Below are 17,245 nucleotides of genomic sequence, written 5' to 3'. Positions count from 1 at the left end.
CTCCTGGGGGTGTTCGGTACCCCCTCCGGTATTCCAATGACTACCCGGTACACTCCAAAACACTTCCATTGTCCGAATATCATTGTCATATATATCAATCTTTACCTCTCGAACCTTTTGAGACTCCTCGTCATATCCGTGATCTCATCCGAGACTCTGAACAACATTCGATCATCCAAATCATATAACTCATATAACACTATATCGTCAACAAATGTTAAGCGTGCGGACCCTACGGGTTCGATAACTATGTAGACATGACCGACACACCTCTCCGGTCAATAACCAATAGCGGAACCTAGATGCCCATACTATCTCCTACATATTCTACAAAGATCTTTATGGGTCGAACCTTATGACAACATACGTAATTCCCTTTGTCCATCGATATGTTACTTGCCCGAGATTCGATCGTCCGTATCTTCATACCTAGTTCAATCTCGTTACCAGCAAGTCTCTTTACTCGTTCCGTAATATATCATCTTGCAATTAAAACCTTAGTCACTTTGCTTACAAGGCTTCTTATGATGTGTATTACCAAGAGGGCCCAGAGATAACTCTCCAACACTCGGAGTGGCAAATCCTAATCTCGATCTATGCCAACTCAACAAACACCTTCGGAGATACATGTAGAGCATCTTTATGATCACCTAGTTACGTTGTGACGTTTGATAACACACAAGATATTCCTTCGGTATCCGAGAGTTGCATAATCTCATAGTCGAAGGGATATGTGTTTGTCATCAAGAAAGCAATATTAATAAACTGAACGATCAATATGCTAAGCTAACAGATGGGTCTTTTCCATCACATCATTCTCCTAATGATGTGATCCCGTTAATAAATGACAACACATGCCTATGATTAGGAAACCTTAACCATCTTTGATCAACAAGCTAGTCTAGTAGAGGCTTACTAGGGACACGATATTTGTTTATGTATTCACACATGTATTTAAGTTTCCGATCAGTACAATTCTAGCATGAATAATACACCTTTATCATGACTAAGGAAATGTAAAATAATAACTTTATTATTGCCTCTAGGGCATATTTCCTTCAATTGAAAGTTATTGATGAGTTGTCAGAGGTGAGCAAAGTGGAGGGCGCTGAGCAAAACATGGAAGCCTACCTGGATATGTAAAAAATCGCTTTTCGGCACAAGTGATCGCGACATTGAGCACTTTGGCAATCACTGCCGGGAAGTCAAAGCTGGACCTTGCAGGATATTTATCACAAGATAATGTTAGCCCATGATGCTTCCATGCATAGGCGGTGCCGAGGCTCGATATGGATGAGCTATATTGAGCACGTGGTTCGGTTGCACTTGAGCCATGCCTAATGGTTTTGGGCCTCTTGTGTGTGGATTAGACGATGTCTCTTGATGTTGTGTTTATGTCTGCCCTCCCCAAGCTCTAGTGCCCTTTTCCTGTTTTTGTGTGTTTTTACTCGGTTTTTCCTAATTAACCGAGAAATGTTAGTTTCTCAGGTCCGGTTCCACTTATAAATTAGACCATCTCTGTTCTCCTTAGTGAAATGCAGCCCCCTACCTTCGCGATAAGGTTCTTCAAAAAAGAAGCAGAGCTGTGTTTCGGTACACCCCACATAATCTGAGATGACACAACCCTAAGCTAACGGGTACACACCAAATCCTAGCATCCTCGAGATCATCCTTCAAGGCTTGCACTCCTCAATACAAGCAATTGTTCGTACGATTATGACATTTTTTAATTTTCTCTCAAGGCTTGCACCCTACATAACATGAACATCCATAAAAAAATCAAATTTTTTTGAATTTCTATGACATTTTTGAGGTATTGTTCATCCGGGAGCAAATGCTCCTCGGAGTCAAAACCGATTGATTATATACTAGTAGTTAGAGCGTCACCCTATGGCGTCAAAGTTGTGCGCACGGTTCCATTTAAAAAAATACATGGGGTCCTTGCCTCAAACATCACCAAAAAAAATCCTCACCTCCATTTAAAAAAAGAAATAAATTACCACCATAGCCTACCAGCGAGCACCACTTTGCATAGCTCCCCATTAAAAAATATGTGAGGCCTCATCTTCATCTTAAAAAAACATTAAAAAACCATCACCTCCATCTAAAAATATATATTCCAAAAACTTTCTCACCGTGGCCAATCAGTTTGTGCCATGTGGCATAACTGGTTGGCCGTCCTTCTCCCGACCCTTAATGGGTTTAACTAGTGGTTGGGGCGCACCCTTGGCGCGCCACCTGTGCGGTCCTTTGCGTACCAGTCTTTGGCCCAGTTCTTTTGGTCGATTCTCCCAGAATCTTGAAAATCGACCTTCCACCCAGCTTCTCCCGGAATCTTGAACCCATATTTTTTTGACAATCCTAGATATTTACATCATAACTTGCTAGAATTGTAAAAGAAATATGTGTTCAAGATTCTGGGAGAAGCTGGGGGAAGGCTCGATTCTCAAGATTCTGGGAGAATCGGCCAAAAGAACTGTCATAGTTGTGAACTTGCTTGTGTTAGCCCAGATGAGCGCCAGATGCTAAACAAAAAATGAGCAGTACCATGTCATTGAATAAATCTGCATCCTTATAGTAAATATGTGTTGTGCTTATCTTGAGATAACTTTCCTTACATTTTAAGTGCCTTTTGGCATTGTCAGTCACTAAAGTAATGTCACATTACCATTCTGAATGCTCTAGTGCAGAAACACCAATAACTACCTTTCTCATGAACCTTTTGTTTGAATAAGGCAATATCACCTTGACAAACGACACCTGGATTCATCGCCCATAATAATTTGTATGCATATAAGAGAAATATGTCATGACAAAAGGGATTTCACCTGTACACAGTTAATATAAAAGAATGACCTCTATTAAAATCAAAGGCCTTTGGATTAAACAAAAATCGAGACATACAAATGATGCAGCATAATTGTTCACCCATCAGCATGAAAGGAATGGTGTGCTTTATAAAGAAAGGAATGATGTGCTTTATAAAAGTGAGCGCGCTACATGGATGCAATGGTCATGTGGTGATAATCTGCATCGAGATTAGTCATTCATATTTCATCTATGATATGTAAAGAGTCGAAAAAGAAATTCAACTTCAAGATGAAAAACACAATAGCATGGGTATTGAATTGCAAGATGGGCCTTGCTTCAACACTATATCACATCCCACTGGTGGTACTGTTTTCCTTTTATTGTAAATGGCCTAATTCCCAAAGAGCCATGTTCCGACAACAGAGTTATGGAGAAAATTTAAGAGAATTCCATCACAAAATCTGCAAAAATCGAAAACCCACACAAAGATCTAAGAGAATTACTTCGAAGAACACTGAAATTTGTGTGACCTTACATGCACACAACAGTTGTGATCTAACTTTTTTTTGCAGGCTTATGATCTATTTGCTTGAAAATTAAAATATATGCTTCATAGTATTTCCTTCTGTTTAGTACAGAACCTTGACCATGAAACATGATCACAAGTTCAGATTTTGTATACTGCAAAGTTCATGCTAGAACCAGATATTCACTTGTGATATATGGATCAAGCAATACACACACACACACACACACACACACACACACACACACACACACACACACAGAGAGAGAGAGAGAGGATTGGGAAGTTACTAACTGAGGATGTGAGTGGACGAAAGGGACAATCTCGATTCATCTATCGTCCAAAGCCGCCATGAAAAGGGGGGCAGAGATGGTGGGGTTGACCTGCTACATAAGGCCAACAGTGGTTGAGTTACCGAGTTATAAGCAAAGATGAAATGAACATTCAAAACCAGCTATCATGTAGGAGGTGCATCAGTCTCACAGCCAACCATAGCAAGATAAAGGAAGATGAAATGAACATTCAAAGTCACCTATCATATAGGAGGTGCATCAGTATCACAGCTTACCATAACAATTGGCATGCACGGCAAAACTTGCTAGTTAGCATAACAGAAAGTGTTGTCTGAACTGGGTACTATATATAAATTAGAAACTCTAATTAACCTATTCGAAAAACTCAAAATTCAATGGTGAATGGGAGCTAATTTGCAACAGGGCATAGGTGCGCAAAATTTATGTTAATGCAAATTAGCTCAGAATTTTTTCAACATGGAGGTCCTTATTTGATGCTTTCAGATCACGTATTGAATTTTGAGTTATGCTGAGAGAACAAAACGAATCTCAGCCACTCCCGGAACCTTGAATAGACTAATGCATTTATCACAGTTGAAAAGCATAATAAGAACATTAGTTTGAAATCTGACAGTAAACGGTTGTCATCAACAATTTTCTAGCTTTTTACTCGGCTGTAAGTCTTCATACATCATGGTGAAATTACATAAGATATAAACCGGTACTCTAAAGAGCGCAGACTAATACATTCATCACAAGTGGAAACCCTAGCAGATACCGTTAGTTTGAAACTTCTGTGTGGAATTTAGTATGCAGACTCACTGTAAATGTTGTTATTAACACTACTACTCTCCTGAAACCAGTCCCTCACTGCTCTAATATTTGTCATGATAACAATGTAAAAGCTAGTAACATTTACTGTGTGTAAACCTATTCAGCCATTTCTGTCATTGCGCTCCCAGACTGTATGATGTGTGTTTCTGCTTTATTCCCTAATACGTATCACTCATGTACGTGAACATGAAGCAATGGAGACAGAAAATCAGTGTTAAGGTATAAGCTAGCATGGAGACCAAGAACATGTCCCTTACCTCGTAGACGACATTAACTTAGGTGACTGGATCGGGTTTACTCCCAGAGAAGGGAACAACCTCGCTCATGGTCGCCCTAACCCGATAGACGGTACCATTGATGTGTGTAACTACACACTGTTTGGCTTCTTCCAGTACAGAAAGGAAGCTTGATTATCCTGCCATTTCAATATCAATTACAAAGGTTTTTCCAAGGAGAACCCAACATGTACTCCCTCTGTCCAAAAAAGCTTGTCCCTTAAATGGATGTATCTAGCACCAAGTTAGTGCTAGATACATCCATTTGAGGAACAAGCTTGGGACAAGCTTTTTCAGACGGAAAGAGTACAAATTAACGAAGTCATTGCAACAAATCGGAAAGAGGTAAACAAAATTTGGATACAATAAAAGGTGCCACCGTCCAGAACAGAATCATTTTATCTAGCGAACGGAGCAATTCTAGTTGTATCTTTACACAAGCACTAACACTGTCTAATTGGATAAAGAAAAAAGGACGCCAAACACCCATCTATGTGTTCAGCGCCAACAAATGAAAATTACACACGAATTTATAATTCTTATCATCTAAGTTGACAAACTGGAAGACTAATTTAGCTGCACATCAAGAAGAAAACCCACTCAAATAGTATGCTTAGAACCTCAGTATCATTTTCAGCCTATAGAACTAAAAAGCAGCTAAATTTAATCGCTAATATTAGTAGTGCTACAGGCAAACTTATGTAACTTTGTCCACTAATGTAAAGTGAGCACAACTAAAGAAAGCTTATGTGTTCCTTTTCCATTCGTGCTTATTTGCCCCTTATGTGTGAGTTAAAACAAGTATACAACAAGCTCGTTCTGCAGATTTTTGGATAGCAGTGACTAATGTTTGCCCAAAGAGAATGCTTTAAATCAGCTAATCTTGCCACCCAGAAGCCGAATTGGTGAACACATATGAAAATACAAACTCAGATTAACAATAGTTAGGTAAGTTTTCACTGATGACGAACAGAACAAATATAAGATTTATATAGAAGGGGACTATAAAAATCAATAAATCTCTGCAGTTGCCTGATGCTAACCATCAGTCTACCAAGGTTAAGATAATGATACAAAATACTAACATCAATACCCATGTCCCAAAGAAAGAGAAAGAAGCTTACCAATTTATCATCTATCCAACTGGTGCACAAAAAAAACTGAGGGAAAACATGAAGTATTTGAACAGAAAAGATTAAATTCACTCATGCATATATAAAACTGAAGAAATGTCAACATTTTTGCGAAAACTGTTAAGAACACATGTCACAATTGTCTCAAAGTGAGTAGTAGCATCATAACTCTGCAAAGAGAAAAAAGAAAGGTCATGAACGTCTACAACATGAGACTGACACTGAATTCTCATATAAAGCAAAACTTACTGATTTGACAACAATTATAACGAGAAGGTTCTCTAACTGGTTCATATGGTTGCTAAAAAAATCAACTGATTCATCTCTGTCATACATATAGAAACATAGATCAATTCCAGGCTTTAGTTTTGACGGTGGGTTAGCAGTCTATGCTTCAGCAGACACAGATGAAAATAACTTCCCTTTTGGCACAACATTGTGAGTGTGCGAGCAGCATAAGACATGCTAGCAGTAGCTGGACCGGCTCACCTTGGTTGGGTAAGAAGCAGAAGCCGTGGCGTTGGCGCCGGCGGCGTCATGGGAATGTCCAGCGCAACCATGAACCAATTCATGTAAGCTTAGGGTGGTTGTGTTCATCACCAAAAAAAGACATAAATCCCAAGTCCAGATGGATCTTCACTCACATCAACACAACAGAGGAATAGAAAAGAAAGAAGAACACTGTATAATAGATAAGGAAAATTTGTGTATTTGTAGCATAGCAAAAGAGGGCTCAGTTTTGTCTTTGATCTTCAAGCCCAACACTCAGATCTCTTGCTGCATAACATAAACATCACAATGTAGACGAACTGCCCTGGTTATCACTCGTCAGAATGACCATCCGAGGTGCAGAACATCCAACATCACCAATGAATTGAACAGGCTGCCAGAGAGGTAAGAGTGGGCTCTAATTTAGTACCCACAGGCTACAGCAGTCTTGATTGCTCAAGACATGCTTATTTCAGCCACATCATCATCGCCCCTCATTTTTTTACTGAAAAGGAGGTTGTACCCCCGGTCTTTGCCCACCCAGCGACATGACCCTGGTATCTCCATCCATCCATCCATCAGCCTCAGGAGCTACTCATACCTGGCCTCGACCAACCAAACCTGACGACGCACCAGACAACACCGTAAATGCATCTTGGTCCTCGTTGTCGCGGACGAGGGCGGGGAGCCGGGAGGGGTCACGCCCGCCGCACCGACCCCAGGGACCTCACCGGCGCACCCGACACTGCGGCGGTTGTCCGAGCCAGGGCCTCCTCTGCAACCAATTTGAAGGGTCAGCTTCAGATCATGATAAACTTCAAAACACAGAGGAGACCAAGATGATAAACTTGTGCAAAATTATTATAAACAGATGCTTTAGAAAAGTACTAAATGGCAAAAGAAATGAAATCCTCTCTGGTACTTTAATCAATAAAATATTGTATGTAGTAGCGATGTCAAGGGCACCATGTTATTTGTGTTTTTAATTCCTAACATTTGCTGACAGACTATAATCTGTGGTACTTCTATCCACTGTCGCCTACTCAAGGTTTTTGAGTCAATGAGTCGACGAGTCGCTCAGGGGCGGCGACTCTAGACTAGTCGTGACTAGTCTAGACTCATGGTCGACGAGTCGACATGTGACGAGTCGACGTGAGTTATGCAGTAGGCAGTAGGTACAATAAAATTACCATACAGAAGCACTATCCTGTATCATCTCTTTTCCTTTTGCTCTGATCTGCTCTAGACCTCTAGTGCTTCTGCTTGGTAGCTCAGGGGAGGAGCAGACCAGCAGCAGCAACAACCATGGAAGGAGGGGAGGAGCAGACCACCAGCAGCAGCAACCAGAGGAGGGACGGAGCAGATATGCAGCAGCAACCAGGGGAGGAGGGGAGGAGCAGCAAGCCAGCAACCATGGGCGGCGGCGGTTGCCAAGGAAAGGGTTGGGTCAGGGGGTCAGGGGAACTGCTTCGATCTAGGTTTCCAGCAAGCAAGATTAGAGAAAAAAAATTGAGTCGTTCGACCCAGAAAACACGACGAGTCGTGACTAGTCGTGACTAGTCGCTCGAGTCGCTCGACTCATACCATGAGTCGAGTCGCTAGGCTGAGTCACCCCTGCTAGTGTGACTCATCGACTAGTCGACGACTAGTCGCGACTAGTCGAGCGACTCGAAAACAGAGCGCCTACTTGAATCCAGATAGACATAATCAGTGAATTTTTCCCGCACGCACGGATGTCACTACGATTAGGGCATGTACAATGGTGGCATATGGATACATATGCCCCATGACAAAAAGTAATTTGAAGCATCTACATTAATTTTTCCTTTCCAATGCAAGCTATCACTAGTGGGCCTTATTAAGAAATAAAAAATAAAGACTTCAGTACACATGCATCTCTACTTTTCACTCCAACCTTTTCAGCTTTTGTCATCGGACCACGCTTTTTCTCTTCAAGCACCCGCCTCCTGGAGAGGATCCTGCTTCCCTATCCGAACCTACTTTACGTCATATCCGATCCTACATGGCATGCGAGGCATCACCTTGAGGCTATGCATTGTACATGCCCTTATCCACCGTAGTCTGATAAAGAAGAATGTAAAACACCCACTCCCACGAATGATTAGGTAAAAAAATTACTCCGCTTGGGACCGCGTTCTAAATAGAAAGTCCAAATGTCGTCTCCCCAGAAAGCAGGGGGAAACAAAATCAAAAGCATGATAGGGACCATGCTACTTCCGTCACCCATGAGGCAATGACACGCAAAGATGCAGACACCGTGCGTTTGTGTTATCTTCGGCGAAACAGGTTGGACTAAAAACACGGAACAAATCTATCTCGGCGCCGGATTCCACGACCGCTTCCCCCTTCTCCCCTACCCCTCACCACCTCAACCCCAAAATATCCCCCAATTCCGACGCGACCGCGAAATCCTAGTCGACCCGGAGACCCGGAGAGCCGCTCTGGCATCCCCGGAAGTATCAAACTGGGTATTCGACTGCCCCCTCATGGACGACCTTGCTACCACCGACTTCGCTGCAGCACCCGCATGAGGCTTCTACTGGACCCCGCCGATGCATCCGCAAATGCACACTCTTGCGCAGGCCGTCTCCGCTACCCCAGCTCCCAATCCCTGGTATGTAATTGCAGGTTGGACTAAAAATCAAAGGGATGGTCTCCAGTTTATACATTCCGTGTCCTGATTTGTTGCTCGTATCTCTATGTTATCACCTATAGCATAAACCGGTGCGGCTGATAGCATAATTGTTATGTGTGGTTGTAGATTAGTAAAACACTACAGACTATGTGGAATTTGCATCATGGACCAGAGATTGCATGCTATATAGAACTACTTACATGAGCGAGCATCTTTGCTTGTGTATTAGGACTTAGGAGTGGTTTTGCTTGTCTCATTGGTGTTGGGTTAGAGGAGATGGTTTTGCACATGAATTTAAATGGGCCTTGTGGAAGGTGCATGGCGGGACGGAATGTTCAGTATGTGCAAGGCTCGTTTGGTTCGGGTGCATATACTACATATGCAGTGCATAGAATGCATACATAGTTTCACTCTTATTCGAGGAAAGTATAGTTTCCTCCTAAAATCCTCCTTGATTGGTGCATATCCTCCTAAACTCTAAAACCAGATTATTTACACCCTGAACTTTGCAAAAGTGGTATATAAATGTCGCCCTGAACAGTTTTGGGGAGAATTGAAGGTAGTTTTGATCTGATGTTTTTTTCACTTCGTCAGAAAGTTCACGGGCATTTTTGGATCTCTTGTCACTAGAATTTGCCTAGGGATGGAACAAGATCGAACCTTCTCATAGTTCCCGATCCACTGGATGGAGGGATCGCCGGAGACGAGCACCCGCTCGGCCTGCTAGATGGCCCTGTGCAGGTCCCTCTGGTGTCCCCAGTTCAGCTGCCTAAGCAGATCTGCGCACAATGACAACAATGGTTATAGACAATCAGAGTACTGGTCGCAACTGGAGTACTGGTCGCGTACCATATTCGTCGAATGGTGCATCATGGTCGTAGCTTGTCCCGATGAACAGGCCATCGGCGGTCCAGTCCATGGTACTGAAAGACAGATTAAATGTTAGGTGTCACTACAACTTAAAACCGAAACATTGAGTGACAACATGTGGTAGCCAGCATCAGTTGCTCACCATGTAGTAGTTGACGAAGGACCCGCACTTCTGAATGAACCTTACCACCACGAACGCCATGTCCTCCACCAGCCGGTGCGGCACCGCGCCACCAAATGTCGTGAACTTTACATCAATTGACATATTTGATCGTGTCAGCAATGTCGTGACATGCTTGCTGTGCAGATTGCAATTAAAGTGCTGTTTGTTTAGAAATTTTCACGCTTCGTGCAAACTTACCATCCAGGCAAGGCCTCGGTCCACATGGTAGGCTTGCTGTTGGAGTTGGGGCCGAAGTAGTTGCAGTAGAAGCCATTGCAGGTATTTTTTTGCAGCCATCACGAATCTATTCATCATTACAAAGGGAACAACTGACAAATCTGTCAATTTTAATAGAATAAAAGGAACGAATTAGCAATATATTTTGTGGTGCCAGTACCAGGCTCCAAAGTTGGCACCTTGATTCAGTGATGTGATGTCCTAACAGAAGCATGTGCCCAGTGCAAGAAAGCGAAGTGGTTAAATTATCTGGCACCGCAATTTGCTCTTTGCCATTGCGCCATGGGCCATGGCATTGACAACAATTGTGAGATGAGAACGAGAACAAGAGGGTGTTGTAGCTTACCGCGGCGTCGGGAGCATCGTCATGCTTGCACACCACCCACGGCAAGCTGGCGTCAGTGGCGACGACCATCTTGGTGGCCTAGTTGGCGTACGGCTTGGCGCCGCCGCCCATCGCCTACTCCATGTACCCGTCTCCACCTGGGCGAGGATGATGGGGCCACCCTGCCACTCGAACATCTTCCATGGTTGCTGTGGCAGCAAAACCAATCAATCACACACGGCGGCGGCGCAACATGTTAATAAAATAATAGCGCCCATCAACCGCACACACGCTACGATCTGACGACCCCTCGCCGGTGACGTAATCGAAATGGGGAAACCAGAGCAGAGCAGAGCAAGCAAAGAGCGTCCTTGACGTAATCGCCACCTCCTTCTTCTCCCCGTCGCCCTTGGCCGCCTCCGCCATCTTGGCCGCCGCATCCTTGGCCTGCGAGGCCGCGGACGTGGACATCAGCCGCACCCACGCACCGTTGCCGCCAGCGCAGGCACCTCGCCTCCCCTCCTGTGTGCTCCCGAGATCCAATTCGAGAAGATCGGGGTATACGAGGCTGGGGCAGGTGGAGCTCGTGACGGGAGGTGAGGAGGGCACGGGCACGGGCGGCGCGCGGTGGATTTGGCGGAGAAAGAGGCGGCGGCGGCGAAGCAGCAGGAAAGGGGCGGGGGTTGGAGGAGAGGAAAGGAAAGAGAGACAGGGGTCGCGTGCGTGGGGAAGGAAACTGAGAGAAGATATTTTTCCTCTCCAACCCTGAGCGAACGAGCAAAAGCCTCTTTTGCCTACGCACGAAACAGTACCTCTGCCAAGGTGGCACGCGCGAGCGAGCGCCGTTTGTGCGACGATGAAAGGGTTTAATTATGCTTATATTTTCACTTCATTATTAATGCAACTGTCTTGTTAGAATGGTTTTCGATAAATGATGCTTGTATTAACTGAGAATGTAGCATCAAGTGGATAAAAAACATAATGAGTGACACCCGGTCTCTGCATAGCTAAGATGCACACGATATTAAACAAATAGTCTAACAAAGTATATAAAAAAAGACAAGTTGGCAATAGTAAAGCCATATGAGTCCGAAACTATGCCAATGTCGACGGAGGTGGACCGATCCGAAAATTATGTTGCCACACATGTTAGGTAAAAACCTCCCTAGCCACCCGCTTCAACCACATACACACCGCCTTGAACATGGATTGATACTCCGTTCGCTGTAGCGTGGACCATGTACGAAGCCAATGCGTACAACAGTAAATAACCTGCATAGAAGAAAATGCCTTGTTAGAAAGTTTAGAATGTTAACCTGCATAGGTTGTGTATCCAAACACCTGATTTGATTTCCAGATTAGACACTTAAATCAACTTGGACAACCAACTACCCCCTCCATCTCATAATGTAAGAGTGTTTTCGACATTAGTGTAGTATCCAAAACGCTCTTATATTATGAGACCGTCTTTTTTAATAAAAATTTGATTTTATTAATTAGAAATAATTGTTACATCGTCTATAAGAAAAGCTATAATGTCATTCATAGGTTCCTCGCTACCGGAAAGTATTTCTTATTATGTGTTCGTTTGCAAACACCCTACAACACTAGTATTTTTTTTTCATGGTAATACATGTCTCATTTATATCATAAGGATCATAGTACAAACCATGTATATACCTACCTGACAATACTGAAAAGACAGCAGAACACTAGCCTTTGCACATAGGAGCACCAGCCAAGAAGTAAAATTACAAACAAGACATACACGGGCGACGTGTTTATGTGCAAACACCTTGCGACTGCTCCTCCACGGACTGGACTAGGACGCAAAATGGTCGGTTCGTGCAACTTAATGGTTAACTGGCCTGGGTGTGCGCAGCCAATCCACTTCAGGTTCCAGTGCCCAGCTACGTGAGCTGACATGCGAGGCCCACGATTCATCCTCACACACACACAACCCAGCTCGGTGCATCTGACCAACCCTCTCGGGGTTATTTTACTTGTTCACTCATCTCCTCGGACCCCTCACCCCTGCACGCTCTTGTCTCCTCCACCCTCCCCTCCCCTCCCCTCGCGCATCAAGAAGAGGGAGGGAGGGTCTCCGCGAGAGCACCTGCGCGGCCGGCAATGGCCTCCGCCCGCCTCGTAGCCCTCGCGGCATTGGCAGTCGTGTGTCGCTCTGTGTTGGGCCTGGCCTCCGCGGCGGACGACGGAGAGGTGCGGGCGCTGCTGGAGCTCAAGGCGGCGCTGGACCCGACGGGGCGCCTGCTACCTTCGTGGGCGCCCGGGCGGGACCCTTGCGCCCGGGGCGGGTTCGAGGGCGTCGTGTGCGACGGCAGCGGCGCCGTCGCCAACGTCTCGCTGCAAGGGAAGGGCCTGCCCGGGACGCTCTCCCCGGCCGTCGCCGGCCTCCGCGCGCTCACCGGCCTGTACCTCCACTACAACGCGCTCCGCGGCGGCGTGCCCCGGGAGCTCGCCAGGCTCACATGGCTCACCGATGTCTATCTCAACGTCAACAACTTCTCCGGCCCCATCCCGGCCGAGATCGGCGCCATGGCCTCACTGCAAGGTGAGCCAAGTCAGAGCTCCGCTTCTTCCCTTTTCTTTTCGATTCTTGCTTGCCTAGTTGCATGTGGCGCCGTGGACTCTGCCACTGCCACTGCCACTGCCACGGGTATAGCATTGCTCCATTGCTTGGATTGATTCGATTCGTTCCGTTGTATTCCAGTCCACTCTCCTCTGCCTAGCGTCCCATGATCCTAAAACGAGTTCTTGGATTGGATTGACGCTTCTTGGCTGATATCTAGTACTGCTATATGATTTGTTCATCGATTGATTTACTACACTTCTTGGTTTGTTTGGCATCTAAGGCCTTCCACAATGTGTTCGATGCCACAACTCTGAAAAGTATGCCACGCAGATGATGGATGATGATGCCAGATGAAATATATTTAGCACCGCCCGCACACTGAAAGAATTGGGCATCGATTGAGGGTCAGACCCACACATATAAACAAGTGTATATCAGCAACAGTTGCCCCACTAGCAGCGTCGGCTCACTGCCGCTTCTTCCCTTAGCATCAGGCTTAGTTTATTGTTTTGTTGGTTCTGGCATCGGAGCAAGTAGATGCTCCGGTTCCCAGAAATTTTTTTATGGCAGCGCTTGGGCAATGAAGAGCACCGGTGCCAAATGAAGTAAAGGTGAATTTGGCACCATTTTTGGCTTACATAGTGGAGGGCCTAACACTGCTGTCAATGTTGATGTGTCAAAAAAAAAGTGTTGCAGCTGTGCTACAATCAGCTGACCGGGAGCATCCCCACGCAGCTGGGGCTACTGAACAGGCTCACCGTGTTGGCTCTGCAGTCCAACCACCTGAACGGCGCCATCCCTGCCAGCCTCGGCAACCTGCCGGAGCTGAGGCGGCTGGACTTGAGCTTCAACCACCTATTCGGCTCCATCCCGGTGAGGCTGGCCAGGCTCCCTCAGATCACCGCTCTCGATGTTAGGAACAACTCGCTCACCGGCAGCGTGCCCTCAGGTAAGTAATCTACGAGTCCATTCTTTGAGCAATTAATGCCTGCCCCGCTCAGTCTCAGTCAGTAATAAGGAGTCGTTTGATTTGGTTGCTCCCCAGAACTGGCCAAGCTGGAGGGTGGATTCCAGTATGGGAACAACACTGATCTGTGCGGCACCGGGCTCCCCGATCTCCGGCCGTGCACTCCGGCGGACCTCATCGACCCCGACAGGCCCCAGCCGTTCAGCGCTGGCATCGCGCCGCAGATCACGCCGGACGGGGCCCGCGGGCATTGCAGCGGCACCCACTGCCCCCCTTCCACCAAGGCGCTCGCGGCCGTCGTCGTTGTCGCGGTGATCCTTCTGGCGGCCGGTCTCTTGGTCTTCTCGTGGCACAGGTGGCGCAAGCAGAGGACGGCCGCAGGCGCACCTCCGATGACCACCGTGGGCGGCCGGTGCAGCACCGAGGGCGAGGCGAACAAGGAATCGTTCCGCAAGAGCGCGTCGTCAACGCTGGTGAGTCTCGAGTACTCCAACGGCTGGGACCCGCTGGCCGACGGGCGGAGCGGCGTCGGGTTCTCGCAGGAGGTGTCCCCGAGCCTCCGGTTCAACATGGAGGAGCTGGAGTCGGCGACGCAGTACTTCTCGGAGCTGAATCTGCTGGGAAAGAAAAACTCCAAGTCCAAGGGTGGCGCCGGAAGCAGCTTCGCGGCCACGTACAGGGGCACGCTGCGCGACGGCGCGCCCGTCGTGGTCACCCGGCTGGGCAAGACCTGCTGCAAGCAGGAGGAGGCGGAGTTCCTCAAGGGCCTCAAACTGCTCGCCGAGCTCCGGCACGACAACATCGTGGGGCTGAGGGGGTTCTGCTGCTCCAGGGCCAGGGGAGAGTGCTTCCTGGTGCACGACTTCGTGCCCAACGGGAGCCTGTCGCACTTCTTGGACGTTGCAGGAGAAGACGGCGGCGGCGGTGCCCTCGGCCATGGCGGGCGCGTCCTTGAGTGGTCCACGAGGGTGTCCATCATCAAGGGCATTGCTAAAGGTATGGTATCAGTTAATCAAACACAGCTAGAGTGCTAGGGCTAGCGTGCTAACGACCAAATATTTCTGCATTCGTACTGTACTGTCAAAAAACCCTGCCTGTGAGAAGCACAAGGCTGGCATGCATCATTTGGCAGAATGCATACATGTCCAATCAGTTTCTCAGTTCATCAATACTAGGACTGTCCTGGTTGTTCACATGTTTTCGGGAAACATGTGATAGGTGCTACACTCCGGTAGTCACATTCGGAACTGTGTAGCTGTAGGTACTCAAATAGCTCTGCTTGCTTTTCTTTAGAAAGGAGGAAAACCCATGCCTCTCCATCATCATGGTGACGCACATAGCCATATTGGAGTAGGACACAAGTACCATCATCCAGAACACTCAAATCATCCTAAGTACTCCCTCTGTAAAGAAATATAGCATATTTTAGATCAGGTAAAGAAATATAAGACCTCCTAGATCACTATAAATCAGAAACATATGCCATCATCCAAACCGGTTGAATCTAACCCGTGCTACTCCCTCCGTTCCTAAATATAATTCTTTTTAGAGATTTCAATATAAACTACATATGGATGTATATAGACGTAGTTTAGAGTGTAGATTCACTTATTTTACTCCGTATGTAGTTCATACTTGAATTTCTAAAAAGACTTATATTTAAGAACGGAGTGAGTACCGCCTTTCATGGGTTGCATCCAAATGCAATAAACTCCCATGCTTCCACATGGTGAAGTAAGGACCACATACAAGTTTATCATGTAGCTCTGAAAGTTTTCTTTTTCATTTTTTTTCGGAAAGGAGGAAATTGTCTTCCAATTTTTTTTGGTATCTTTGCATTTTTCTTAAAACACACTCATTACGGAAATTTAACAAATGCCCAAAGTAAAGCACAAACTCACACTCGATATGCGACCTGAATTTTGGAGTAACCCCACCCAACCAGCTTCCAAAGAGGTTCGATATACTAGTAAGTGGGGGCAGGTTTAGTAGTTGTGCCGGCTGTGTCTCCAAACTGATGAGTAACTTTTGATACTTGTAATTTGCAGTTGTTACTCAAATGGTTCTAGCTTTTGCAAAAGCAAGGTTACTTATCGATGTTTACTTTACAGGAATTGGATATCTGCACAGTACTAGAGCAAACAAGCCCCCTCTGGTTCACCAAAACATATCGGCGGACAAAGTTCTGGTGGATTACACCTACAAGCCCCTGATTTCTGGTTCCGGCCTGCACAAGCTCCTCGTGGATGACCTGGTCTTCTCGACCCTCAAGGCGAGCGCCGCCATGGGGTACCTTGCCCCTGAGTACACCACTGTCGGCCGGTTCTCAGAGAAGAGCGATGTTTACGCTTTCGGGGTAATTGTGTTTCAGATACTCACGGGTAAAAGTAAAACGATGCAGCTGCCCTTCGAGTCAGGAAACGTCCATGACCTCATCGATGGTAACATGAAAGGATGTTACTCGGCAACCGAAGCGGCTAAACTGGCAAAGATTGCATTGGTCTGCACCAGTGAAAACCCTGAGCAAAGACCCAACATGGAAGAGCTGCTTCAAGAATTGGACACCTTGTGATGTATGGGCATACAATGTGATAACTTTTTATTGGCAGTCTCGCCTGGCCGTGCTGCCTTGGCTGGAATCTAGGAGTGATTATCTAGGGTCACTAATCGCTGATCTTAGAAGCAAATGAGGTACTGATTAATTTATTTTTCTTTTGAAATGAGGTAGCAATGAGATACTTAGGATCAATGCTGAGATCTTGTATTATGCTAATGTTGTACTGTTACTGTTGTTGAGTAAAGGCTGCATTGGTAGATGCATCGGATGCGATATTCTCTGTTGCATGAATGCAGCCATTTGTTGCAACTCCTTTTGCTCGGCCCTTGTTTTCTTCAGACAGTGCATAGCTCTTGTGACTCCCAAGTGTACAATCAATCCTGTGTTCACGTGTACCAGTTTGGATCGATCTTCTGAGGCTGTGATTGCCTCTAACCAAGGAGGAAGAGCCAAGACTCCTTGAGAGCATGTGAGCTATAGATTGCTGTCTTGTCTTGTTGGTTGCTTATGTTTTGT

At 46.0% G+C, this 17,245-nt stretch overlaps 2 protein-coding genes across 7 annotated transcripts; one reads left to right on the top strand and one right to left on the bottom strand.

Moving 5' to 3' along the window:
• Positions 1–3,362: 3,362 nt before the first annotated feature.
• On the bottom strand, positions 3,363–11,372 carry LOC123069979 (beta-galactosidase 4). Of its 6 annotated transcripts, none has more exons than XR_006433267.1 (7): positions 10,634–11,372; positions 10,448–10,488; positions 10,249–10,354; positions 10,030–10,134; positions 9,867–9,940; positions 9,678–9,796; positions 3,363–7,136 (listed from the first exon to the last, which is right to left on the bottom strand). XR_006433267.1 is itself a non-coding variant. In XM_044492979.1 (7 exons), exons 1-5 carry the CDS (start codon positions 11,081–11,083, stop codon positions 9,887–9,889), a joined length of 633 nt encoding a protein of 210 aa, XP_044348914.1. In that variant the 5' UTR covers positions 11,084–11,372; the 3' UTR covers positions 3,363–7,136; positions 9,678–9,796; positions 9,867–9,886. The 6 variants fall into 6 exon arrangements, 1 of the variants encoding a protein (XP_044348914.1); XR_006433268.1 differs by having other exon boundaries at positions 10,467–10,488; XR_006433270.1 differs by lacking the exon at positions 10,448–10,488 and having other exon boundaries at positions 10,634–10,821; positions 10,900–11,372.
• Positions 11,373–12,637: 1,265 nt separating this feature from the next.
• On the top strand, positions 12,638–17,002 carry LOC123069978 (protein NSP-INTERACTING KINASE 3). The gene is made up of 4 exons (XM_044492978.1): positions 12,638–13,184; positions 13,894–14,154; positions 14,251–15,168; positions 16,284–17,002. Exons 1-4 carry the CDS (start codon positions 12,743–12,745, stop codon positions 16,742–16,744), a joined length of 2,082 nt encoding a protein of 693 aa, XP_044348913.1. The 5' UTR covers positions 12,638–12,742; the 3' UTR covers positions 16,745–17,002.
• Positions 17,003–17,245: the final 243 nt, after the last annotated feature.

Source organism: Triticum aestivum, chromosome 3B, assembly GCF_018294505.1.
Source record: "Triticum aestivum cultivar Chinese Spring chromosome 3B, IWGSC CS RefSeq v2.1, whole genome shotgun sequence".
Lineage (NCBI taxonomy): Eukaryota > Viridiplantae > Streptophyta > Magnoliopsida > Poales > Poaceae > Triticum > Triticum aestivum.
This window is presented reverse-complemented; position numbering and strand designations above follow the sequence as displayed.

Bases quoted from the DNA above. Each gene is read 5' to 3' on its own strand.
- LOC123069979 (XM_044492979.1), bottom strand. From the start codon at position 11,083: ATGTCCACGTCCGCGGCCTCGCAGGCCAAGGATGCGGCGGCCAAGATG. The intron at 10,822-10,903 runs GTGTGTGCGGTT...TTGCTGCCACAG, and splicing joins AGGGGTCGTCAGATCGTAGC to CAACCATGGAAGATGTTCGA. The intron at 10,135-10,248 runs GTAAGTTTGCAC...ATTGATGTAAAG, and splicing joins ACCGAGGCCTTGCCTGGATG to TTCACGACATTTGGTGGCGC.
- LOC123069978 (XM_044492978.1), top strand. From the start codon at position 12,743: ATGGCCTCCGCCCGCCTCGTAGCCCTCGCGGCATTGGCAGTCGTGTGT. The intron at 14,155-14,250 runs GTAAGTAATCTA...GTTGCTCCCCAG, and splicing joins CACCGGCAGCGTGCCCTCAG to AACTGGCCAAGCTGGAGGGT. The intron at 15,169-16,283 runs GTATGGTATCAG...TTTACTTTACAG, and splicing joins CATCAAGGGCATTGCTAAAG to GAATTGGATATCTGCACAGT.